Below are 27356 nucleotides of genomic sequence, written 5' to 3'. Positions count from 1 at the left end.
ACCTGGTCCTTGTGCTTTGAGCCACAGGCACTTAACCCACTGCGCTACCACCCGACCCTCACTCTAGTCTTACTTTTGATGAACAATAGGTGGTGGCCAGTGTGTCCTGGAACCTTGCATCTTCAGAGTTCTAGGGAGAGCTAGAAACAGGCTGGGGGTATGGATCTACCTGCTGATGCTCATATCCAGCAGAGAAGCAAGCACAGAAGCCAGACTTTCCACCTTCTGCACACAAACACACCACACACACACACACACACCACACACACACACCACACACACACACACATACACATCTTGATCCATACTCTCATCGGGAGAGCAGTGATAGGAAGAAGATAAAAGGGCTCTGAGCTCCAGCTCCATCAGCACCCAGAGACAGAAAGAAGGAAAAGGAGAAGGACATATGGAGGTAGTAATGGCGTCATGAGTGACTTGGAGGGAGAGAGAGGATTGGATCAGGAAGAAAAAGGGGGCAATTGTGTATACATGTAGACAGATAGTTGTAGAGATGATGGTTGGCCCATATCTACAACCTCAGGGGAATGTTTGATGGTTTGCAGTGGGGAGTCTAAAGATTCAGAACTCTGGTAGTGGGAATGGTGTGGATTGAAATCCCTGTTGACATGTAATTTTGTAAAACAAAAAGCTAAAAGAAAAAGAAAAAGAAATAAAGTTCAAAAAATAATAATAGGTGGTGGCTGACATGCATACTTTACCTCTGATGCGGCAGTCATTTCTGAGCCATAGCTGATTCTTCCCTGTGGACATGAATATGGGCAAATTCTGTCATACATCTATCAACTTGGCTGTACATTGGCATTACCTTTTTTCTTCAATTTTTAAAAATTTATTTATAATATAAAAAATATTGGCAAGGCCATAGAACAAGAGGGTACAATTCCACACAATTCCCACCACCAGAGTTCCTTATCCCATCCTCTCCCTTGAAAGCTTCCCTATTCTTTCTCTGTCTGGAAACATGAACCCAGGATCATTATGGGGTGCAAAAGTGGCAGGTCTGGCTTCTGTAATTGCTTCTCTGCTGAACATGGGCATTGGCAGGTCAGTCCATACTCCTAGCCTGTCTCTCTCTTTTCCTAGTGGGGCAGGGATCTGGGGAAGTGGGGCTCCAGGACACATTGGTGAGGTCTTCTGCCCTGGGAAGTCAGGTTGGCATTATAGTAGCATCTGCAACTTGGTAGCTGAAAAAAACATTAAGATGTAAAGCAGAACAAGTTGTTTAATAATCAGGAACCTAAAGGCAAGAATATAGTATTTGGGGTCTCCATTTTGGAAAAAACTAGTAGGTCTATTTTAGGTATATATTCAAAGGTACCCATGACTTTACTAATTTTTGCCTTAGCCTGACAGCTAAAATTTTGCAGATGGACTCAAGATACTGTTTGGGGAGATGGTGTCAGAGTTGGAAATAGGACTAGAAAGCTGGATCAGGGAAGAGAGTAGCTCCCAAATATGGGAACAGTATATAAATATTGTTAACTGAAAAAAAAAAAAACCCGTGGATTTGATCTGGGGCCCATAGAGAGCTTTTTAAAATGCTAATAGCTAGCTCCTACCCCTAGATATTCTCACTTAATAGACATGGAGAACAACTTGGACATCAGGAATTGTTTAGATGACCAGATGGATCTATACGTAGTAAAGGGATGAAAGCATGGCCCTGCACCACCTATCTTAGCCATGTCTGTACGTGAAGAGCACCCAGAGACCACCATGAGCCCTACACATGAAAAAGCTTCTGAGTTGGTTCCTGGTATCTGAACTTGTCACAAGTTCTCAGTGACTCTAGGGAGCTACAGGTGTTTTGTATCACAGATCCAGCACAGAATAAGGTCAAACTCTGTAGGGGAGATGATCAACAGGAATGTGAGAGGAACAGAATAGAATGCAGGCTTCCTCTTGGGAAGAAGGTCTACCTAGGGTATGAAACCATGAAGTTAAAATTGTGATTTGTATGATCTGGCATCCTAAATATTTTTCGGTTGTTACTGGTGGGACTGTAACACTCCAAGCCAACTCTATCTCTGTCTCTTTCACACATACATATTTCTATATCATATCCACGTCTGAATCTCTATCTATCTGAGAGAGATACCATGGCACTGAAGCTTCCTCCTCTAACACAGTGGAGGCTGAGTTCAAACCTGTGTTATGTACATGGTAAAGGAAGTGCCCTATCCAAGTGAGCTATTTTTGTCAGCCTTGACATCTTTATCTTTACATGACTCAATGTAATACCAACTCAGTAGGAGATAATTATTCCAAGAGAGTTTTGTAAGGTGCTTGGTATGGAGGGATATAAGAGAAGGATCCAGGTAGCCCTACTGGAATATCTATATTTGATATACTTGCAAGCATTTTTCCCGACATTCATTCTTGACCTCTTCATAGTCTTAGATGCTTCAGCTTAGCAAGTGCTGCCTTTTAGCTCTGAGCCTCAACCCCTGACTTCTTGCTCAGAAGACCCAGAGAAGAATGTTAGTAAAGGATGGAGCTCACCATGGGCTAAAGTATCTGGATGTCCCCACTAAGCTGGTGAAGGGACCCAGACATGAAGGCTGTGTTGATGCATTTTTCACTTTCTATGAGTATTTCACATTCCTTATTAATCTTTATTATTCTTTTTTTGGATTACAAACATATGAGCTCATTGTATTTAGTGAGACGATGTCCAGATCTATAAAGAACATTAAATCTCCTCCTACCCTCCCTCTCCATTACCAGCTATTTTCTCTCAAGTGACCAATGTTAGCTGTCACCTCATTTAATTTTTGTTAGAGAACTACTCAAGACAAATGAATTTGCGCAATAGTTTAAAAGTATTCCTTTGACTTACAAACACTGAAACGAGCTTCAAGGAGTGTTATCGCTATGGATAAAGATTGCTGTCCACTGAGTGTGTCCCTCCACTCAGATGGTGAGATTTAATCCCATCAGTGTGACGGTGTTGTGTGATAGTACGAGGGAGGCGATTAGGTGATGAAGATGAAGCCCTCATAGACAAGATTAATCATCTCACATGATACCTCAGAGAACTCCCTTCTCCCATCAGATAAGAACACAGAATGCGGCCATCTATAGAACAGGAAGTGGGTCTTCAACCAGCATCAAACCTGCTGGCACTTTGATGAGAACTACCAGATCGCCTGAGCTTCCAGAACTGTGATAAATCAATTTCAGTTTATAAACCACCCAGTCTATGACAATACATTATATCAGCCTGAACCAAGACAAAGCAAAGATCACTGAAAAAAAAAAATCACACACACACACACACACACACACACACACACACACACACACACACATGGCACAATGCCTTGACTTCTAATATGGAAGGACTCAGGGTCCTTGTTGATCTTATCATAGTTTATATTTGAGACTGTTTGGTAGTTCATAAATCACCTTTCAATGCATTTCCTACCCTGGCTTTTCTGGTGGGCCTGTGAGATAAGCAGCTCTCTGTGAGAGTAGAAAGCTCTGTTCTTGTACAGATGAGCAAACTGAGGTTATGACTAGGAGGGGTAGAACCAGAACTACTGTCCCCATCACCTGTTCTCTTAAATTTCGCAGGAAATCTACCAGTTCAACCTGGCCTGTGTTGTCTCCACTGCTCTGTAAGCTAATGAATGCTCATTACCAGCAGCTCAGGGCTTTTGGTGTATGTGAAATAGCTCTGGGCTAAAGTACTTTTTTATTTTTAAATCTCTAGTGATTTTTCCAGATCCCTCTCCCTTCCAATGTCAAACTGTCAGCTAGTGCTTCCTCTTATTTTCCAAATAATATATTTTACATACTATGAAGTGAAAAACTAGATTAAAAAATAGTTTGTAAGAATTATTTAAAGTGGAATGTATGGAATCTGAACTTCTGAAGAACTTATGTGTTAGTGTGGGAGACAGTACAGTGGTTCTACAAAAAGACTCTTGTGTCTGATACTCCAAAGTTCCAGGTTTAATCCCCCGTGCTACCATAAGCTAGAGCTGAATACCTTCTCTGGTCTCTCTCTCTCTCTTTCACTAATTCTGTCTATACTTCCCTCTCTCACTAACAAAAAAAGAGATATATTATATATATATTTTTGTTGCCCTTGTTTTATTGTTGTAGTAATTATTGTTGTTGTTATTGATGCCGTTGTTGGATAGGACAGAGAGAAATGGAGAGAGGAGGGGAAGACAGAGAGGGAAAGACAGATAGACACCTACAGACCTGCTTCACTGCCTGTGAAGTAACTCGCCTGCAGGTGGGGTGCTTGGGGCTTGAACCAGGATCCTTATGCTGGTCCCTGCGCTTTGTGCCATGTGCGCTTAACCTGCTGCGCTACCGCCCCAACTCCCCATATATTTTATTTTTAAAAGAGTTACTGATATGGAGTGGACTCAGGTGAATATCCATTTTTATTGAAGATAAACTGACAAACAACAGTATGACATAATATTTAGATGTCCCACAGAATGATTTGACATGTGTATACAATGTGAAATAACCACCATACTAAGTCTATTTCCCATGCATTCTTAGCAACTTCTAAAATTCATAATGCAATCAGATTGCCTCTGAACCCTATTTCCTTTGCTTGCTTCACTTTTGTCACCAAGCTTTGCTCTCTGGGCAGTGTTTTCTTATAGAACAAGAGAGAGAAAGGGAGAGACACCACAGCACCAAAGCTGTATCCAGTGCGTTGAAGACTAGGTATGAACCTGGATGGTGCATGTGACAAAGCAGGCCCACTCTCCAGGTAAGCTATTTTACTAACCCTCTTTTTCTCATTATGTGAGATTTCAAGCCCCTTCCCCCCCCCAAAACACACACACACACACACACACACACATACAAATATAGAGAATGACATACTGTACCCCTCTTGGTAGAATAGCCCAGACTCAACAATTAGCAACATTACACATTTACCTAGGGAGAGAGTATAGTGAAGCTCAAACCCAGGACCACAGACATGTAACGTGTATGCTGTACTACTGAACCACATCCTGACCCTGACATACATTTTTTTTTGCCTGGCTTATTTAAATTTCTTCTAAATTCTGTATTTCTCAAGTATCTGGATTTTTTTAACACCCTACTATGTATCATTTTTCTTTTCTTTTAATTAAACTTTTTATTTTCTTTGTTTATTGGATAGAGACAGCCAGAAGTCAAGAGGAAGGGGGAGACAGAGAGGGAAAGAGACGAGAGAGACACCTGCAACACTACTTCACCACTCGCAAAGCAGCTTTCCCCCTGCAGGTGGGGACCAGGGACTCGAACCCGGGTTCTTGAGCATTGCAACATGTGCATCCCCTTGTTTTTATTTTCTAGAGACCACTCAAGGTATTTGTCAGAGACCTTCGGTGGACAATGTACTATAAGATTCTTTGAAGCATTCTCTGCCCAATTTCTAGACCCCCCCACACACACATACACACAGCTCCCCAATTTTCCTAGACTTTGACCTCCAGGTGACTGTGTGATGGACTTGAGATAGTTTTGTTTTCCTGACAGGGTGATGCTTCTCTCTCTACAAATCCATAGGAATGTAAACCTACATTCTGTTTCCTCACTGAGGTTGTGCCAGAAGGCTCTGGAAAGAATTTTTATTAGTCTAGAGATTTAAAGAAGCATTACTACCACATTTCTATGTTATCAAGACTGGAAGTTTCCACAGACCATGTTAAAATCTACAGACTTAATTCTTTGCTTGTCTGAATCCAGCTCAGTGTACAGTCACTAGGGTTGGATTCTTAACTAAGAACATTTCCCAGACTGAGGCCTCCTGCAATCCTTTCCATGGTCTTATGAAACAGAGAGGAAATGGAGGCTTACAGAGGTGAAGCCACTAGTCCTAGGCATGTAATTAGTAAGCAAAAAAGTTGGGACTCTGATGAGCCTAATAATTTGAGTCTTCACTAATAAATGGAGACCTAATTATAGTCATTGAAAAGACTGTTCCTTTTCTGTTGTGATTAATTCTGAATTTATTTTTAGCCTTCAAAAGAATGAAGATTCTTGGAGTTTTTTGGGTTTTTTTTGTTTTGTTTTGTTCTGAGTAAGAAAGATGCTATTCTTGACAGGCTTCTTTCTCACAAAAAAGACAATAACCAGCAGGCAGGTCAACCCTGCAGTTTTTTGTTTCCCCCAGAGTTCAAGTGTCTTGAGGATTTGTGTCTATCTAAGCTTCTTAAATGAACATTTGAGAACTACATTCACATCTGGATAGGAAGGGCGCTACTTACAAGTGAAAACCCCAGTTTACATCAAGCTGTTGTGGAAAGAAATTAGGATCTAGTCAGAGACCCAGAGAAGCAGGCTGGGGGTAAATCATCAGTGAGAAAGGAGAAAGACAGACAGACAGACAGACAGAGAGAGAGGCTGTGTAGTGGTGCACCTGGTTTAGCACACGTTACATTGCACAAGGACCTGGGTATGAGCACCAGGTTCCCACCTGCCCTGAGAAAGCTTTGTGAGAGGGGAAGCAGTGCTGCAGGTGTCCCTCTGTCTGTCTTCCTCTCTAACACCCCTTTCCCTCTCAATTTCTGGTTGTCTCCATTCAATAAATAAATCAAATTAATAAAAAAAAATCAAAAGAGAGAGGGAGAGGGAGAGGGAGAGAGTAAGAGAGAGAGAGAGAGGAACAGAAGAAAGAGAACTCCAGTGACAGTAAGCCCTGGTAAACTCTTCTAAGCATTCTAAGGGGCCTGGGATGGATTTTTACAGGCTTTAGATATGTTGTTATAGAGGCCATCAAGTTGGAGTTGGGTCCAGGCCCTGGAGACTTTCCATCTCTTTAATGTGGCTCTGCATAGCTCTTCCCTGTTCCTGGGTGGCTATTTTGTTATTTATTCCTCAGAGGCAATCTCTTGTCTGTCCTTCCACTGCAGCTAAGAATGGCAGTGGGAAAAAATCATCAGGGCCAGTAAAATAGCTCACCTGGGTAGTATGCCTGCCTTTCCATGCTTGCAACAGGCTTCAGCCTAGCCCCTAAGATACTGGAGCAAAATTCAGTGCTGTGTTGTCTTCTTCTTTCTGTGTCTCTATGTGAAAAAGTTGGCCTGGAACTGTGAAGACCCAGTGACTACAGAAAAGAAAGAAAGAAAGAAAGAAAGAAAGAAAGAAAGAAAGAAAGAAAGAAAGAAAGAAAGAAAAGAGTCAAGGAGAAAGAGGAGGAAAAAACAAACAAAAAAAAGACAACTACTTTAGCCTGTCACTCACACAGACCAGTAGAATAATAAAATGGACTTTGATTTCTGAAGGTTATTTTTAATCCCACAATATATTTTTGAGGCCTTTCTTGACTCTTCTTTCTCTTTTTAAAAGTTTATTTACTCACTTAATAATTAGAGGGGGCGGGGGAAACAGACAGGCTGAGAGAGAATCAGATCATTGATTTGGCATGTGTAACCTCCCAGCCTCTCTCTCTCTCTCTCTCTCTCTATCTCTCTCTCTCTGTTGGGCAGTACGTCAGCTCCCCCCTGCTCCATTTCTTAACGCTGTGGTCTATTTACATAATCACTGTTTTACCTGAGACCCACCCTTCCTATAGGGCATTGGTTTAATCCCACTGGTTTGCACTCTTTTTTCGCTCCACCCCCTCTCCTAGTCACACCCTACGACTTCCTTCTTGGGATGTATAAAAGAATCTTCTTTTCTGATTAAACACACATTGGATTGCCTTCTGGCTCCGCGAGTCCCAGAGTCTCTCTCCTGTGATGCTAGCCCGACAAGAGTTCCTGATCCGTCTCCCACGCAGCAGCCTAGGTTGGCTCCAGTTGAGTTCTCTCCAACCCAGAGAGCACGTGCTCGGGAAGAAGCACCCTCAGGCTATCCCAGCATCTCTCTCTCTATCTCTCTGTCTCTTTACTCACCCCATCCCCACCATGTTATTTTTGCAAAGGAAATTTCTACTGTTTGCTAGGAAAACCGGGTCTTCAGTGGCCCCAGAGGACTTGTAAGTAGGGAAGAGGAAAGGGGTTCCTAAAAGTCCAGTGGTGGTGGAGAAGGGGGATTGGGGTAGTGTGATGCTGGTGGCATAAGAGTCATTGGATAGACTGGGGAAAAGCTAGGTTTGCCTTTCTCTTCCCTCTGCTTCCATCCCTTTCATTCTCTTTTCTCCTCTCAACTCTCCTGTTTTCTATTCTGAATTTTGCCTCTCCTATTGCTCACACTTGTTTCCTTTCCTTCTTTATCTATTGCCTACTCTGGTCCCCATTTCCTGTCTGCCAGTGGCAACTGCTTCCACTTTTTTAATGATTCCTAGCCCAGTCATCCAAGAATAAGCCCATTTTACTGTTATATCATGATGCTCTCTGATGGCACCGATAATACCTGAAAATGGATGACAACCTCTGCTTCTAGAATGACTTGCTCTAAGAAGGTATTTCCAAAGTACTGTGTGCAGACCCATCTGGACAATCTGGGTGTTTTGTTAAAAACAGATTTCTGGGTTCCATGCCACATACCGGAAGTCAGAATTTCAAACATTTCTATGTAGCATCAGTGGTGAGGCCCAGGGATAAGAATCAGTTTTTAGCAATCTCCTCCAGAGATTTATCTTACTTTGTTTCTGCCACTAGGATTATCACTGGGATACTAAGCCTGAATGATTCCAAGGACTTAATTTCTTTACTTATTTGGTTGTTTGTTGATCAATTATGTGACACAGACCTTCTCGTGGTGCATCCCGTGAGTACCCATTTATTGGGGAAACTGACGATCCTTCCTAGCCAGCTGAATCCACATGGATCCCAGTCACTTTCAAAGCCAGCAACAAGCAGACATCAGGCTCAACCTGACACTGTTGACTGGCTATGGAAGAAGGGCAAACGCTAGAAGAAGAAGAAGTGACACAGAGAGGCAAAGAGGAGAGACATCACAGGAATTCTGCACAACCTGTGAAGCTTCCCCTTACAGGTGCTCTCATGTAATGACTGGTTGACTGAACCCAGGACCTCTCACATGGTAATGTGTGCACTCTACTGGGTGAGCTATATATCCCAGCAGCCCCTTCCAGTTATTCTCAGACACAGTGAAGTTTCAGAATCTTTGGCTGAACCGCTGTCTCAGAATCCAGATGGAAGAACTGGACCAGATGAAGAGAGCTCTTGACACTTTCTCTTCCTTACAGAACCCATGCCAAATTTCTCCCAGGCTCCAGGGGAACAACTGGACTAATTTGTTTTCCTTACAGTCATGACTCCAAAAAGCTTATATTCAGTATACTAACTTCTTTTCCCTCCCCATGATCTCCATGAATCTGACTTTTCAAAATCAATGATTTCCCAGAGAGCTGGGTGGTAACGCAGCGGGTTAAGCGCACATGGTGCAAAGTGCAAGGACCAGCATAAGGATCCTGGTTCGAGCCCCCAGCTCCCCACCTGCAGAGGAGTCACTCACAAATGGTGAAGCAGGTCTGCAGGTGCCTATCTTTCTCTCCCCCTCTCTGTCTCCCCCTCCTCTCTCCATTTCTGTCTGTCCTATCCAACAACAATGACATCAATAATAACTACAACAATAAAACAACAAGGGCAACAAAAGGGAATAAAAAAATAAATAAATAAAACCTAAAAAAATCACTGATTTCCCACAAAGTACAAAATAAACACACACTTTAATGCATGAAGATTATTGTTTTATTATTATAACCTTTATTTGCATCTAACATAGATTTTAATATAAGCCTTTTGTTGAACTTTGCACATTATAAATATTTGTTGCTTTAGTGGTTCATATGTTAATTGATAATAATGGGTATACATCTATTTGAGAACTTTACTGAGGTATACTGTCAGAAAAGTTAGATTATACATTCTTTGAGGTATTATTATTATTTCTGACAAGGTTATCACTCAGGCTCAGTGCTTGCACTACAAATCTGTTTCTCCTGGTGGACTTTTTTTTTTCTCTTTTCTGTTTTATATGATAGGATAGAAAGAGAAATTGTGAGAGAAAGGGGAGATATAGAGGGAGTGAGAAAAAAAGACACCTTCAGACCTGCTTCACTGCTTGTGAAGTGACTCCCCTGCAGGTCGGGAGCCGGGGATTGAACCCTAGCACTTGGCCTTGATAAATTATATGCTTGAGTCACCACTGCCCAATCCCCAAGGTATTTTTTAAAATTATCTTTTATTTATTTATTGGATAGAAAGTTGCCATAAGTTGAGAAGAAGGGGGGGTAGAGGGGGAGAGAGACAGAGAAACACTTATAGTACTGCTTCACCACTTGTGAAGCTTTCCCTTACAGGTGGGGACCGGGGCCTTGAACCCTAGACCTTAGCATTGTAATGTGCACTCAACCAGGTGCACCACCACCTGGCGCCCTCAAGGTATTTTTTTTTCTTTAAACAAACCATACTGAAATTTCGTATCCATACAGAAAAGTACACAGAGAAATACAAGTATCCTCCATTTTCTGAAACTTTGTGCTATGCTTATTTTACTTTAAAAAAATTATTTATTTATTTATTCCCTTCTGTTGCCCTTGTTGTTTTATTGTTGTAGTTATTATTGTTGTTGTCATTATTGGATAGGACAGAGAGAAATGGAGAGAGGAGGGGAAGACACAGAGGGAGAGAGAAAGATAGACACCTGCAGACCTGCTTCACCGCCTGTAAAGCGACTCCCCTGTAGGTGGGGAGCTGGGGGCTCGAACCGGGATCCTTATGCTGGTCTTTGAGCCATGTGCGCTTAACCTGCTGTGCTACGGCCCAACTCCCGTTTATTTTACTTTTATGAAAGGAGGTCTCGAAACTTTACATCAGGCTCAACCTGACGCTGTTGACTGGCTACAGAAGAAGGGCAAACGCTAGAAGAAGAATGAAAGACCTACACTGGTACCTTTTTTTTTTTCTTTGCTAACTAACCAAAGGAAATCCAGAAGAGTTTTCTGTCACAGGACACTAAGTGAGGTATGATCCCCACGCCATTGATGGTGCTCCCATGTATTGATGGTAAGCTGCGACCTGGAGCTTCATGCATGGAAGGCTTGTACTCTCCTGGGTGAGCTATCTCCAGATCTCTTTTTGTCTGAGAAGGCCAAATAGTTTCCCCATACAGTTGAATGAAACTTGTTTCTTTGCTTTTCACAGGTAAAAAAAAAAAATCATCTATTGTTATGGAAGATAGAGAAATGAGAAACAGTAAGAGAGAACAGAACCACTCAGCTCTGGCATATAGTGGTGTGGGGAATTGAACCTAGGGTCTCTGGGACCTGAGGCATGTAAGTCCTGTGGCCTAATGTTGAACTCTCTCCCAGGGCCCACTTTCCATAATTTTCATTGATGAAAGATTTCACAGCTATGGTCTGCTTTGGGAAAGCAGAGAAAACCTGTGCAGGCCTAGCGAAGAGCCCTGTATAAATTATACCCAGATCCAGAAGTAGGCTGGCATCAGCATTCTAGATTCCCCTTCATGCCTTCACTGTCCTTCCCCAAAATGGTCACTCTCCTGCCTTAGAGAAAGTTTATATAAATGGAATTATGTTTATATATATGGAATCACGTCAGTGTTAGGCTTCTTTGTTCACTATTAAATCTTTGGGATTCCCTTACATGTAGCAATACTTCAGTCATTGCTAAAATGTGGAGCTTTGCTTTGGATGAACATGATAACATTTCTCTGTTTCTATCTCTTAGGAACACTGTACGGTTTTCAGTGTGAGGCTATTATGATGAGTGCAGCTATGAATGTTGGTCATGTCTTTTAGTGAGAATCTGAACACATTTCAATCAGGTCTATACCAAGGTGGAGAATCAAGAGTCACAGAGAATAATATGCTCAATTGTGCTAAATATGGAGTTTTCCACTCTCAGTATGTATGAAAATTCTAGATATACCATATCCACACCAAATATAAGGTGGTTTTGATTTCACTTGATATTTACCACCTGGTCAGCTTTGGGTCACTGCTCCTTTTGTGAAATGCCTGTGTAAGTCTTTTATCCCTGTTTTCTTCTTATTGTTTCATCTATTTTCTTATTCATCTATAGGAATTATGTATATACATTGTCAAATGAATCTCATAATTCTCTGACCCAGTAGGCTGTCACACAGTTTATACTATGTGCTTAGTAAACTCTCAGGTTATAATTGAATGATTTAGCAACATAAGTTGGGGAAAAAAAGACACCCTGTTGAAAGACTGAGGCGTTCATATATTTTTATCTTGACTTTATGTTAATAGCATTATTAAAAGTTAATTTACATACCAAATTTTCCACTTATTTTAAGTACAAAATTCAGTAAGGCACCAGGTGTTACAATAACCCCATTATTATTATTATTATTTTTTAGTGAATAAGAGGGTGGGGGAGAAAAAAACACAAACACACTGGAACATCACTCTGTCACATGTGATATCAAGGGGCAAACTCGTGTTCTAAGTGCAGTGCTCTAACCACTGTGCTACAACCAGGCCACGCTCCATTCCTATTTCAGAACATTTCATCATCCATAAAAGAAACCTAGTGCCCTATTGCTTACTCCCTATTTCTGCTTCCAACCCCATGGGCAAACCATAATCTATTCACTTGTATTTATATATCTGCCCTTTCTAAACTTTCTGTGCAAATGCAATCACAAGACATATGGTCTTATGTGTCAGCATTTTTCCCTTGGGGTAATGTCTTTGAGTTTCTACAGACTGAATCAGTCAGTGTTCTATTCCTTTTTCACAGTTGAATATTCCATTTTGTGAATATGCCACATCTTTTTTTGTTTGTGTTTAATTTCTTTATTGGGGAATTAATGGTTTACAGTCAACAGTAAAATACAATAGCTTGTATAAGCGAAACATTTCCCTGGTTTCCACATAACAGTTCAACCCCCACTAGGTCCTCCTCTGCCATCCTGTTCCAGGACCTGAGCCCTCCCCCCACCCCAGAGTCTTTTTCTTTGGTGCAATGCACCAGCTCCAGTCTAAGTTCTGCTTAGTGTTTTCCCTTCAGATCTGGTTTTTTAACTTCTATCTATGAGTGAGATCATCCCATATTCATCCCATGCCATGTCTTTTGATGGACGTTTGGATTATTTTTATTCTTTGGCCATTTGTGTGTGAGTGTGTCCATTTGCTCTTATTTCTCTAGGGAGGAATTGCTGGATCATATTCGTTTCTGTGAGTGTTTTAAGAAATTGAATTCCTAACATTTCTCTGCCATCCATTGGCTGGTAATGGAAAGGCATATAAGGCTGTCTTGGGTAGAATAGAAAGAACTGCCAGCACAGAATGGTCACTGCACACTGAAGAGAGAAAGCTACGAGACGAAAGGCTGCTCTTAGGAGTTTACAGTCTGTCTGGATGTTCTTTTTCTTTTTCTTTTTTTTCCATGAATCCACCGCTCCTGGAGGCCATTTTTCCCCTTTTGTTGCCCTAGTTGTTGCAGCCTCGTTGCGGTTATTATTGCCATTGTTGACGTTGCTTTGTTGTTGGATAGGACAGAGAGAAATGGAGAGAGGAGGGGAAGACAGAGAGAGAGGGGGAGAATGTGTTTGGCAAAGGACAGCCCCTCAACATTAAGTTGGAGGACTCGAAGAGCAGGACCAACAGCTTGAAAGCTGTCAGGAGCTGCTTGTTGCTGGCTTTGAAAGTGACTGGGATCCATGTGGATTCAGTTGGCTAGGAAGGATCGTCAGTTTCCCCAATGAATGGGTACTCACGAGATGCACCACGGGAAGGTCGATCCAATGCATCTCAGAGAGAGGGGAGAGAAAGATAGACACCTGCAGACCTGCTTCACCTCCCGTTAAGCGACTCCCCTGCAGGCGGGGAGCCGGGGGCTCGAACCGGGATCCTTATGCCGGTCCCTGTGCTTTGCGCCACGTGCGCTTAACCCACTGCGCCACCGCCCGACTCCCCCCAGATGTTCTAACACATGTGTTTATAGAGTCACTTGGCAATGTGAACATGCACCCATTCAATCTATGCACACTGGCTTCTGGGAATACTGAATGCCTACTTTTTGCAAGACTCAATGTTAGGCTTTAGAGGGATAGATAGATATTCAAAACATGCGGAGTCGGGCAGTAGCACGCTGGATTAAGCGCATGCGTGGCGCCAGGTGCAAGGACCAGAGTAAGGATCCTGGTTCAAGCCCCCGGCTCCTCACCTGCCGGGGAGTCGCTTCACAGGCGGTGAAGCAGGTCTGCAGGTGTCTGTCTTTCTCTTCCCCTCTCTGTCTTCCCTTCCTCTCTCCATTTCTCTCTGTCCTATCTAACAACGACGACGTCAATGACAACAACAATAATAACTACAACAATAAAACAAGGGCAACAAAGGGGAGAATAAATAAATATTTTAAAAAAAGGAATTCAAAACAAACACGTTAATTCTCCTCTGAGTCACTAAGAGACTTAGCTATCAAAGAAGACAAATTGTTTAAGATTCAAGTAAAAGTTCAAGATAGTAACAGAAGATGAAGGGAGGAGGAGATAGGGAGGGCATAGAGAAGGGGGGGAAATTCATCATTTGCTTCCAGAGAGTGCAAGAAAAGAGAAAACCAGCCTGTGTTTAAAAAAAAAAAAAAAACTCAAGTTTTTTGGCATCCCAAAGATGTAAGGGGGCACCATCCTGTAGGGCCCTGAAGAAAATTTTAGCTCAGAAAGAAATTTTAAATAGGGTTAGCAAGAGAATTCACCTGGGAAGGAGTCTGGCCTGCCATGTGCACAGTCTGGGAAAAGCATTGGTGCTATGGTATCCTCTCTCTCTCTCTCTCTCTCTCTCTCTCTCTCTGTTCTCCCCTTCCCCTCTCCCCTCTTCCTCTCTCTCTCTCTCTCTCTCTCTCTCTCTTCCTCTTCCTCTTCCTATCTCTCTCTCTTTCTACCTGAAAAAAATAAGTCAGCCAACAACAACAAAAAAGTTTTAGATAATAACTAGGTGGATGTTAACAATTCTTATTATTTGACTGTGTAATAATTCTTATTAATGTGTCTGGCACTGCTTTAAAAACTTTATATATTTGTTTATTCAATCCTCTAAAAAAACTTTATAGGAAAGAATGAAATTGAGAGGGGACAGGAAAGAGAGAGAGGAGAGAGAAAGTAAGAGAGAGAGAGAAAGAGAGAGAGAGAGAACAAACTTCAGCCCTGCTTCACAGCATGTGAAACTTTCCTTCTGCAGGTGAGGTCTGGGGGCTTGAACCTGGGTCTTTATGCATAGTAATGTGTGTCACTGCCTGGCCTCCACGATTATCCTTTCTAATGATGCAGAAAATGAAGTTAAGGGAAGTTAGGCAAGTGTATCAAGAGTAGGTACACAGTAGAAAGCGTCAAAACTCAAGTGTGAATACAGGAAATCCAGAATCTATATGTTTAACCAGTAACCATACTGGCTCATAGGATTATAAAACAATGAAATGAATGAAAGAAATTGACACCCACAATCAATTTTGGTACTGAAGTACCAAAATTGTTTTGGGGTTTGTCCTTTTGGAATTTGGGGTTTGTACAGGATGCTGTGCAGGTGGGATTTAAACTCTTATCACAGGTTGCTCAGAGACACTTTGGTGAACTTGGGTTGCAGGAAATTTCTGGATCAGCTGCCCTGTTTGAGCCAGGCCATATCATCAGAAATGTGAGGGCAGGGGAGGCAGGTGGTGGTGCACCTGGTTAAGTGCATACACGACCATGTGCAAGGACCCTGGTTCAAGTCCCTTGTCCCCACCTGTAGAAGGAAAGCTACAAAGGCAGTGAAGCAGGGCTGTATATATCTATCTGTTATCTGTCTCTGTCTGTCTCTCCCTACCCCCTCTCAATAGCTATCTGTCTCTATCTAATAATAGAAAAAAATTAAAAAATTGAAATGTGAGACTATCCTCTCCACCAAGACAAGGGATCTTTGTCCATTATAAGCCTTGACTAGGTCAAGTTACTCTTAGTGACTGTTTTTTTAAAAAAATATTATTTACTTATTTATTATTGGATCGAGAGAGAGAAATTGAGAGAGGAGAGGGAGATAGAGAGTGAAACAGGGAGACACTTGTAGACCTGCTTCACCACTTGCAAAGCTTTCCCCCTCTGGGTGGGGCCAGGGGTTTGAACCAGGGTCCTTGTGCACTGTAATGTGAGCACTTAACCATGTGCACCACTGCCTGGCCCCAGTGACTGTCTTCTATATCAAATTCTGTAGCTCTGCTTTAGTAGTGACTATGGTCAAGAGTTTGTTTTCCATGTTGCTGGCCAAGTATAGGTTTGTACATTTGCAGCTGATGGAATATTGTGGACACTCTGCCCTTGTCCACTTGTCCATGGTTACAGGGCCAGGGTGAATTAGCTTAGGAAAGAGTCTTCAAAGAGACGGTTCAACAGTATTTTCAGAGCTGGGGATGTAGGAGCCTTCTATTTATTCAGAAACATTTCTTGGAGGAAATGCTGTTTTACAAGACAGTTGTCTCAGAGGCGCAATATCCCATCTCCCTTAAGTATGTGCCACCCCTCACCTACCAAAGTACCATCTCTCTGAACCACAGGGCACAACAGGGTATGCACATTTTTTTATAAAGTTACTCAGATGATTCCAATAGGAAGCTGGAATCAGAAGTCACTTGACTAGGTGGGAGGTTCTCTGCCAAGACTTGATTCAAAGTACAAAAAGAGGTGTAAAAATCTTCAGCAGGCTCTTGAAGGCCAGTCTAACTAGTGTGAAATAGGTGTCTGGGAGAGCAAAGGGAAGGTACTGCAGAGGGCCTGAGATGCAAACCAGAGGAGCAGTATGTACTTAATAGGCAACAGGAAATCCTGGAAGGCTAATAGGTGGTCTCCAGAGACGTAAAAGAGAAGTATACAGAGAGATTAAGGGATTCAGATACGCGATTTAGGAGACGAACTTTCATGTTTTCCTGTAGAATAGACAAATAAGTAAATCCATCTTTATCTTATTTCTGTACCCTCCATTCAAGGCCGACTTCCTTCAGCAGCTGGGTCCACAGTCTCTGGAGAGCCAGGGCCTCGTCCAAATGGCATTTGGATGTGCCTGATACGTTGCATGGAATGTGGCAGCCTCACTCCAAATATTTGCTCACTCCAAATGATTGTGGACTCTTCTGCTTAAGCCAACACGATTTCCGAAGGATTGGCTCCCTAGACTGATCTATGCTTTGCATGCCAAACAGTGGGGGCTATTCTGTTCACTTTTCCCCTCATTTACCACTCATCAGCCAGATTCCAGTTCTAGCGATCCTTGACTCCACTACTTCCCGGTTGGGTCCCTCCAAGTGTAACAACCTGTCACTGGGTTTCCCCGACTCCAGAGCCAAGACCTGCCTTTCAGCCATTGTTCAGTTTCCTGTGAGTCAAGTTCAACTCCAGCTTCCTCCACTATTACAGGGATGGCTGCAAACACAGACCCTCACAGGCACCTCTGACGAGGAGCCCTGCCCTCACAGGCCATCAACCCAGCAGAACAAGCAGCGGGGGGAGAAGGTGTTTCCATCGCAGCGGTCCTGAGGGGGTGGGGGTGTGAGAGGGGAAGCCTCTCGCGAGTGACCTGCCCCTCAGAGAGCCAGCGCCCTGCCCTCAACGGGCGTGGCCACCCCGGCCCAGCCCCCGCCCCGCCCCGCCCCTTCTCGCCTCTGAGCGCCCGGCTCGGCCGCCCCGGGTCGCCGGCCCCTCTCCACGTCCGCCCCGGCCACTCCCTCGCGCGGTGCGGCACCGCGGGTGATGCTCGGGCTCCCACCTCCCCGGGGAGCTGCGCATTTCCGCGTGTTGCGCCTGGGCGGCAGCAGCCGGCGATCCGCGTCCCCGGGAAGTTGTCTCCGGAGCCCGCGGCGTCTCGGTCTCCTCCCCCTGCGCCCCGCCCCCCCGCCCAGAGCTGGGCTCCCCCAGCCGCCGGGCCCGGGGGCGTCGCCGCTCGTTCTCCGGAGCCAGCGAGTCTCCGCTTCCCCGCGCCGAGCCCGCGCCCCCAACCCGCCGGGAGACCCCCGCGCACCCCCGAGACGGCGCGCGCCCAGAGCGCGGGAGCCCAGAGCGCCGGGCGCCTGGGTCCCCGCGCAGCCGCTGCCCAGCCCGCGGGGCTCGGCAGGGATGCAGGCTGCTCTGTGAGCCCGGGCGCCAAGGCCATGTCCGGCGCCCGCTGCCGGACCCTGTACCCCTTCTCGGGGGAGCGGCATGGCCAGGGGCTGCGCTTCGCCGCTGGCGAGCTCATCACGCTGCTGCAGGTCCCGGACGGCGGCTGGTGGGAAGGCGAGAAGGAGGACGGGCTCCGCGGATGGTTCCCGGCGAGCTACGTGCAGTTGCTGGAGGTGAGGGGCGAGCGAGGGCCGGAGTCTCCCCGACCCGGACCGGGTCTGGGCTGCTGGCGCGCACGCAACCTGTTGCCCGCACGGTGGATGCGGGCTACAGCCCTATGGAGGGGTGCTCGGGGGTGGCGGGCAGTCGCTCTCTGCACGCCCTACCCGGCTGGAAGGTCCGGTTCCTGGGCGCCGGAGGCGGCGACCTCCCCTCCGGGCGCGGGCAGCGCGGGGTTCGCCCCCGGGGCGGCGCCGCCGAGGAGGCGAGAACTTGTTGCCGGTGTGAGCGCGGCTGCGGGCGGGCGCGTTCCCGGCAGCGCTGGAGACCGGGAGAGGCTTCCTGGGTCCGGCGGTGTCAGGTAGAATCCAGGAAAGCGGCACCTATTGGGCCTTCCAGACCCGCTTCTCCACCCCAGAGCCTAGAGCCTGCCGACCGGTGGATTGTCATCCTGTCCTGCCCCATTCAGGCTGCCTGACCGCCCCCGGGGCCGCCCACTTGCCGGTCAGCTGTGTCTGCCTGGTGGTCAGCAGGCTGATCCAAGGGTGCCGCCGTCCCCCAGATTCTTCACGGCTCCTGCAGATTTAAGGGTCAGATCCTAAACGCAGCTTGTTCTGGGGGGTTCTGAACAGCCCCCCAAAGCTGCCCAAGACCTGCTGAGCTGAGTATGCTGATTATTGTTCGGGTGACAGTTGGAGGCCTTGCTGTCCTGTAATCGCTCAGCTCACTGTCACAATATGAGCAGGATCTGAAGTTTCTAAAGTCCTTTGGGTGGTGTGTGTGTGTGTGTGTGTGTGTGTGTGTGTGTGTGTGTAGGGAAGAGTGACCCTACAGGACATCTCCTTTAGTAAAAAAGCCGTCTGACCCCAGGATTGTTGTTAATGACCAAATTAATGATTACCTTCTGTGTAAATATACAGAAACCCTCTGGTTTCATACATTGCCCCAATTCTGGAGACTGAATTTGAATATTCTTTAACCCCCACCCGACCTACTTCACCAAGAACAAAGTAGCAAATGTTAACTGAAAAATGCTCCCAGCAACTCAGCCAAGAAAGATAGGAGTGAAATGGTTCTAGGGTAAATTTACATAAATAAGTATCCTTTGGAAACATTATCAAAAATGGAGCCTGGTTTTGTAGAGGTACATGATATTTCAGGCCCAGAGAACAAACAAATCCCTCATTAATGAATTAATAGCGGTTGAGCCCAAGTTTAGGCTGGAAGTCCCTTCCATGAGCTGTCCTTGGAGTATGCTCTGGGACCTGGGTGGCTAGGAGAGGCACAGGTGTATTATTCCCCAGCCTTTCTACTTCATATCCTGAGTTCTGATGCAAGGATGTTGCTTTTTATGAATTCTCAAACCTCCTTGTTGCTGTTTTAGAGTTTCTTTGGTGGCCATACTTTTCTGGCCATACTTTGTCCAGATGGTTGGATGTCTGGACTAAGCCAGCTTGTTTTGGGTGTAGGAGAAGCTGGTGAGCTTTAAGGTGTGTAAGCAGGAGCCTGGTGACTCTACTTTTGCTTCCTTGGGGAGAAAAAGACTCGGGGCGCGGGGGATAAGCTGACCCAGGCAAATAAGCAGAACGATCATCTGAGACAGTCTTGAGTATCTTATTCATGTCTGGTGGCATATAGGTATATAAGAAGCCTTGCTACCTAAGGAGCATTCAGACAAGTCCTTGTGGGTGAGGTGCAACAGAAGTGCCTATGATCTGTACTCTGAGAAGCTTCCACTTGCTCTTAGGCATCAGGCATGGCACATAGGTTATAGCTAATTTCCCCTGGCAGCCCTGTAAAGGGGAACCTGCTATCTCCATTTTACAGGCTTGAAAGCTGAACTTGAAAGAAGGAAATGAAGTTGCTTAGGGAGTGAGGGTTAAGTATTGGGTTAGCAGGCTAGGTGACTGCATAGTGCCGTCAGTAGCTATGTCTCCTTGAAAGAGGGTGGTAGCCTGAGCTCACTGTGCTGAGAGGTGCAGGTGGGGTGGGTCTGGATACTTGCGGAAGGACAAGTTTAGTCCTCCTAACACCAACGTGCTGATGGTGGCATTCCTAAGTGTAGGGATGGAGCTGTTGAGATCAAAATGAGTATAGGCACTCCTTCCCACTAAGAGCATCTCTCCTGCTATCTCTGAAGTTGGATTACATTGGAGGCAACTGGTTCTCCCAAGGGCATGGTGCATTCAGGGGCAGGTCTGAGGGCTGAGCCATGGGACTCTTTGGGACTAAAGCAAATGTAGTTTCAACAGAGATTGTTATAGGTCAGGCCCTTTTGCTTGGCGTACCTTATATATAAGCAGGCTGGACCTCAGAAGAAGGAATGGGTAGGGCTAAAGAACATACTTGGGCGGGGGGGCTGGGTGGTGGCACACCTGGTTGAGCACACATGTTGCAGTGCACAAGGACCAGGGTTCGAGCGCTCATTCCCTATCTACAGGGGGAAAGCTTTGAGAGTGGTGAAATAGTACTGCAAGTGTCTCTCTATCTCTCTATCTACCCCTTCCTTATCAGTTTCTCTTGGTCTCTATCCAATAGGTAAATAAAGACAAGGAAAATTATTCTAGTGGAATCCCTCAAATGTCTCTTAGGGAAAGAGTAGGCTGGGGGGGGGGGGCTGTACAGCTTCCAACGGAACTTCCCGAGGAGCGCTCACTCCAGTGTACATTAAAAAAAAGAGATTTATTTTTCATTTATTACATATGAAGGAGAGAATTTCACATGAGATAGATAAGCCCGAGCACACCCTTCTGGCACATGTGGCACCAAGGGTCAAAGCAAGAACCTCAGGTGTACTAGACTGATGCACTACCAGGTGAGCCACCTTCCCAGGTGCCTCAGAAAACCTTTTACTCTCTGGTGGAAAAAGTAATAACAGGAAAAAAAATCCAGTTGTGGCAGACAAATGGCAGGCAGTAGGAGCAGTTTGTGTAAAATGGACACTCACAAGGATTTCTTCCTTGTTCATATGAATAAAAGGGGGAACTGAGAGGCTCTGACTTTGCAAGAAGTGTGTCCTGTGAAGAGGAGTTGGGAGCTAATTGTGAGAAACCAAAAGTCCTCCCCCTGGCAGCCAGTTCACCCCTTGGGAAGAGGCCAGTTTGGTACTAGGGAAATCTCTGATCAAGACTCCAAGTGTCGGGTTGCGCTGTGTGAGGAGATGGTTGAGCCTGGCAGAGCTTAACCTATGAGATGAGTCCCTCCAGGTAAGTATCTCTCTCTACAGAGGGGTTGAGCACGGGGGGGGGGGGGGGGGGGACACATGAATCTCACAAGGTTGGCGGCCATGTAAGTCTTCCCTCCCCCACAAAAATGTCCTACATCTTCCCACCTGAGCACTGCATTCCTTAACAACATTTAAGCCTGCTCCACTCTATATTTCCTATACTGTGTCCATTAGATATAAAGGAAAAGGGGGAGATGCTGGGAAATTATGCAGATGCAGTCACATCTGCCAAGCTGTCTCCTCAGGCTTTGCCACTTCCCGCAATATTCTCACAGTGCCTTTTTCAACCAATCCTGTCTTAACACATCACTCCTGGTTGTTGCCCTATAAAGCCCTTCTTCTTCCGCCCCTCGTCTCTCTTGCCCACTTTTCACTTCGGCAAACAGATGCAAGGTACAGTGCTGCACGTAGCAGGAGGTGGCCACTTTTGCTACCTCCTCGTGACCCGAACCACTGCACTCTTACCCAACTCAGAGGTGCCCGTGCGAATAAAGATTTGAGTTCTCTCTTTCCTCCGGATCTCCTCTCTTCCCCGTGGCACAGCCCGACACAAAGGAAACAGTTAGGCATGTGGATGACCTGGTGGCCCTAAGAATGGTCACAAAAAATAGTGACTATTATGGGGGATGGGGCAGTCTATTAGAAGGTGTCAAGAAGGAACCAAGTCCTTTTAGAAAAGGGCAGAGCCTAATGGACCAGACCCACAATGCCAGTGAGATAGAGCTGGAGGTACACTAGCATCCCAAATATGTTTTCTGGCATCTTTTCAGCTTGGAAAGAGAGAGGAGCTGAGAACTCCTCTGACATTACGGAGACCTGGCGAGGAGCTGAGATGATGACAAGGACCTGAGATGGACAGGATTAGCCTTAGCTCCAGGTTAGACCCAAAGTCATCTCGCAGGAATGAAAGTTCTATAGGGAGCCTCCACCAGACTTCTGGGATACACAGAGGTTGAGAGACAGCTCCTGGGGATAGTGGATGGAAGAGGAAGCCCAGATCTCCAGCTCCAGGAAAGAGCTAGAGAGTCAGTCCTACTAACTGGCCCAGGAATTCCCTGTGGCTTGCTCTTGCCTTGAGCAAGGAAAAGAAAGGCAGCCAGGTGGTGGTGAACCTGGTTCAATGCACATTTTACAAAATGCAAGAACCTGGGTTCAAGTCCCTGGTCTCCACCTGCAGGGGGAAAGCTTCACAAGCTCTGTCTCTCTCCTTCTCTATCAACTCCTTCCCTCTAGATTTCTAGCTGTCTCTATCCAATAAACAAAATAAAAGTAAAAGTAAAAAAATAAAATTAAAAATTAAAAAAAAAGATTAGGAAAGCTTTCAAGGGAGGAGATGGGATACAGTGTTCTGGTGGTGGGAATTATGTGGAATTGTACCCTTCTTATCCTATGGTCGTGTCAATATTTCCAGTTTATAAATGAAAAGAGAAAGAGGAAGAAGAAGAGGAGGAAGAGGTGGAGGGAGAGGAGGAGTAAGAGGAGTGGCAAGAGGAACACCAGCAGCCCTGTTCCAACACTTGTGAAGCTGCCCTGCAGGGGCTGGGACCCAAATCATCGTTGGTTCATGGAAATGTGTGTACTCTTAACAGGTCCACCTCCATTCAGTCCACCAAATGGTTTTTTTCACCACTTTTGTATCAGCTTCCAGGGCCATTCCACTTGCCCTTTCTTTTCCGCAGAGTTTTTTTTTTTTTTTTTTTTTTTTTACAAGCTGACAGATTTTTAAAAAATTTCTTTATTGGGGAATTAATGTTTTATATGCAACATATAAAATAAATACAATAGCTTATACATGTATAACATTTCTCAGTTTTCCATATAACAATACAACCCCCACTAGGTCCTCTGTCATCCTTCTTAGACCTATATTCTCCCCCCATCCACTCACCCACCCCAGAGTCTTTTACTTTGGTGCAATACACCAATTCCAGTTCAGGTACAAGCTGACAGATTTTAAGATCACCAAGTGCTAATTTCCAGGTCGTCTTAAAGCTTAGGCTCAGTGCTGGCAGGTCAGCTATGTTAGAGTCTCTTGGTACCGTGAGCCACAGGGCCATTTCAGATTCTGTGTGGGAGGGAGGTGCTTTCAAGGTGTGCATAGGAGAGGGCGGGGTTTACTGAGGATCATTTTACCACTGATCTAGCTGGCTACCTCAGAAAGGCTGGGAAAAGACATCTCAGGGCAAAAGGTGAGCCTACAGAGGTAGGCAAGGCCATGCCACACTGATGAGAGAGAGAACCTCAGAGGAAGGTAAAATACTGGAGACTCAGCCCTTCTCCAACACCATCCTTGAAGGATTTTATTTTCCAAGGCAACAGGAATTTTGTTATAAAGGCCACACGATAAATGATACAATGCAGATGAACTTAAAACCAGATTTTCCTGTCCCTAAATCCTGGCTGTGTTTTTTTCGGGCTGGAGTTAATGGGTTTGAGCCCCCATTCCCTACATGCAGGGGAGAAGCTTCACAAGCAGTTCCTCTGTCTCTCTCTCTCCCTCCCTCCTCAATTTCTCTCTGTCCTATCAAGAATAATAGGAAAAAAAATTTTCTTTTATCATTTTTTCTGTTCACTGAGGGAACATTAATTTTTTAATATTGATTTATTTTCCCCTTTGTTGCCCTTGTTGTTTTTTATTGTTGTTGTAGTGTTATTATTGTTGTTACTGATATCGTTGTTGTTGGATAGACCAGAGAGAGATGGAGAGAGGAGGGGAAGACAAAGAGGGCGAGAGAAAGATAAGACACCTGCAAACCTGTTTCACTGCTTGTGAAGCCACTCCCCTGCAGGTAGGGAGACGGGGCCTCAAACCGGGATCCTTACGCCTGTCCTTGTGCTTCACGCCACATGTGCTTAACCTGCTGTGCTACCGCCCAACTCCCAGGGAAAAAAATCTTAAGAAAAAAAGAAAGAAAGAAAGATGGGGGAGCAGGTGGTGGCACACTTGCCTGAGCACATATTTTATAATTCACAAGGATCTGGGTTCATACCCCCAGTTCACACTTGCAGGAGGAAAGACTTCATGAGTGGTAAAACAGTGCTGCAGGCATCTCTCTGTGTCTTCCTCTCTTTCTATCCCTCCTCCCAAGTTATCCCCATCTCTAGCCAATAAATTAAACTTTTTTTTTTAAAGAAAGATAGAGGGGGGAAAAAGATACCTACTTTACTGCTCATGAAGCTTCCTCCCTGCAGATGAGGGCTTGGGAGCTTGAACCCATATCCTTGAGATCTATAAGGTATGTACTCTACCAGGTGCACCACCCCACCCCCGGCTTGTAGATTCTACAGGCTTGAGGCATTTTCACCAAAGTTCCCTTAGCAACACATCAGCAGAAATCTCCAGCATTTCAGCCACCGTGGGCCACGTCTCTACTGTCCATTACCGCCTCGGAGCATGAATGAGGTGCTGACCTTCTTGTACTTTTTCTCAGCCTGAAAGAGCCCAGTTTCTCTCTGATGGACTGGTTGACCCCATTAGTAAGCCTGGCTGCTAGTCTCTACTTTGTTGGTGAAAAGAGCTGTGTGGTGAACCAGGAAATCTTGTTGTCCTGTCAGGTGTTAGGACTTTTATCAGAGTACTTCAGGGATATTGTTCTCACAGCTGGCTTCCTTATTACTTACAGCAGCAAGATGACACATGATAAGCTTTGTAATAGAATGTCAGGACTGAGCCCCTCCGCCTCTGGATTTAATTACAAAATTAGTATATCCCTTTCTCCCCCCCCCCCACAGTGGCAAGACTTCTGGGGTGATGTTAGTGCCTAGAGAGAGAAGTAGAAAGGGATATACCAGGTTGGCGTGCCTTGTCTTTGGGTTGCCAGAATGGGTGGTGACATTCTGGGTGGAGACTTAGTTACATTTGTTATATGAATTGTGTTTTTATATTATTATCTTTCTTTCTTTCTTTATTTCTTGGATAGAGACTGTCAGAAATCAAGAGGGATGGTGGAAATAGCGAGCAAGAGAGACCGAGAGACACCTGTAGACCTGCTTCACCACTTGTAAAGCTTTTACCCTGCAGGTGGGGAGCAGAGGCTTGAACCTGGGTCCTTGCACATTGTAACATCTGTGCTCAACCAGGTGCACCACTATCCACCCCCCTGTTATATACATTGCTTAGTTATGGGGGGATTCATGAGTTCTTACCATTCTTATCCACCTTCTCCTCTCACAGTTAGTGTCTTCCCTGCCTACTAATTGAAAAAAAAAGGTTTTATTTTTTGATAAACTTTCACATAAATTTCTTTATTGGGGGTTAATAGTTTACAGTTGACAGTAAAATACAATAGTTTGTACATGGATAACATTTCCACATAACAATACAACCACTAGGTCCTCCTCTGCCATCATGTTCCAGGACCTGAACCCTCTCCCCACCCCAGAGTCTATTACTTTGGTGCACATATATGTGATGTTTTTAAATTTATTTATTTTTATTTTTAAAATGGAAATATTGACAAGACTACAGGATAAGAGGGGTACATTTCCACACAATGCCCACCCCCAGAGCTACATATCCCATCCCCTCCCTTGATAGTTTCCCTATTCTTTACCCCTCTGGGAGTATGTACCCAGGATCATTGTGGGGTGCAGAAGGTGGAAGGTCTGGCTTCTGTAATTGCTTCTCTGCTGAACATGGGCATTGCCAGGTCGATCCATATTCCCAGTCGTCCTCTCTCTTTCCCTAGTGAGGCGGGGGCCTGGGGAGGTAAGGCCCCAGGACACATGGTGGTGTCCCCTGCTCAAGGTTTTACAGCACCTGAGAAGCTTTTTCACTGAGAGACAGAGAAGAAGGGAGGCATACCCATCGCACCAGAGCTGGACCTGGTGCCACGGCACTCTCATGTGGTGCCAAGACTGAACCTGGGTGGCATGCATGGCCAGGTAGGTGCCCTACCTGGTGAGCTATTCCTCCAACCCAAGATTAGTTTCATTTCCTGGCTTACTGTACAGGTTTTCCCCTCGCTATGTGAAAGTAGAGCGTTCTCATGAAACCATCTGTAAGCGGAAATAGCATGAACTGAAAAAAATGTCACCCACTTACATGGATAAGTTTTTGAGTGTTCCAAGACCCTCAAAATACCCGTGCTTAATCATACCAAATGATATAGAAAACCTAGAATAGTGCTTCCATGTAAAGGAGGCTTCATTCAATAAGAACACAGCCTGTAGAAAGTAGTTTGCAGAGATGGTGTGAGGCTGGGCCATGTTCCCGGCATGCTCTGTGAGCCAGTTGCCTTTAGGATGACCACAGCAAAGCAAATGCTAGATGTGATGTTTGACTTTGTGCCTTTTGTTGTAAGAGTAGAAATCCTCTGAGAACTTCTTTTGGTTAGTGAAAACAGGAGCAAATGCAGGCCTTTGGGGGGCATCTTGTCTATGCAGGGTGACAAAACTTGAACTTTCAAGAAGCAGAAGATAAACTGTACTTAAAATCATTTCATTTGTCACCAAAGCACCACATCATTCTGGCTTATGGTGATGCTGGCATTGAGCCCGGATGCTGGAATTTCAGGCATGAAAGTCTGTTGCACTACTGATGGTTCTATCTCTCTGCCCCATGAACTGAATATATATATATATTTTAAATCTCCTTTTGAGGCCAGGAGGTGACCCAATAAGCACACATATTACTATGCTCAAGAATTCAGATTCAAGACTCCAAACCTCACCTGTGGGAGTGGAGGTGGGGAGTTTTACAAGCAGTAGAATAGTGCTGCAGGAGCTTCCTCTTCCTTCTCCTCTTCTACCTCCTCCTTCTCCTCCTCCTCTATCTCTTCTCCTTCTCATCCTCCTCCCTCCCCCCATCTTCTATTTGAAAGTGAAGAATGGCCACCAGGAGCAGTGGAGTCCTACAAGTACTGAGACCCAGGTGGTGAAAAACAAAAACAAAACTAAA

The 27356-nt window shown here is 45.1% G+C and overlaps 1 protein-coding gene across 2 annotated transcripts in view; it reads left to right on the top strand.

Moving 5' to 3' along the window:
• The first annotated feature begins 17553 nt into the window (after positions 1–17553).
• Positions 17554–27356, top strand: part of GAS7 (growth arrest specific 7) — a 282047-nt gene continuing 272244 nt past the window's right edge. The window contains exon 1 of one of the 2 annotated variants that reach the window (XM_007522665.3): positions 17554–18245. In XM_007522665.3, coding sequence (XP_007522727.2) covers positions 18063–18245 — 183 coding nt within the window. In that variant the 5' untranslated portion in view covers positions 17554–18062. The remainder of the gene's footprint in view (positions 18246–27356) is intronic. The other variant, XM_016188358.2, reaches the window with a different exon arrangement.

Source organism: Erinaceus europaeus, chromosome 12 (assembly GCF_950295315.1).
Source record: "Erinaceus europaeus chromosome 12, mEriEur2.1, whole genome shotgun sequence".
NCBI classification, from domain to species: domain Eukaryota; kingdom Metazoa; phylum Chordata; class Mammalia; order Eulipotyphla; family Erinaceidae; genus Erinaceus; species Erinaceus europaeus.
The sequence above is the reverse complement of the archived record's forward strand: the minus strand, read 5'-3'. Positions and strand labels throughout refer to the sequence as shown.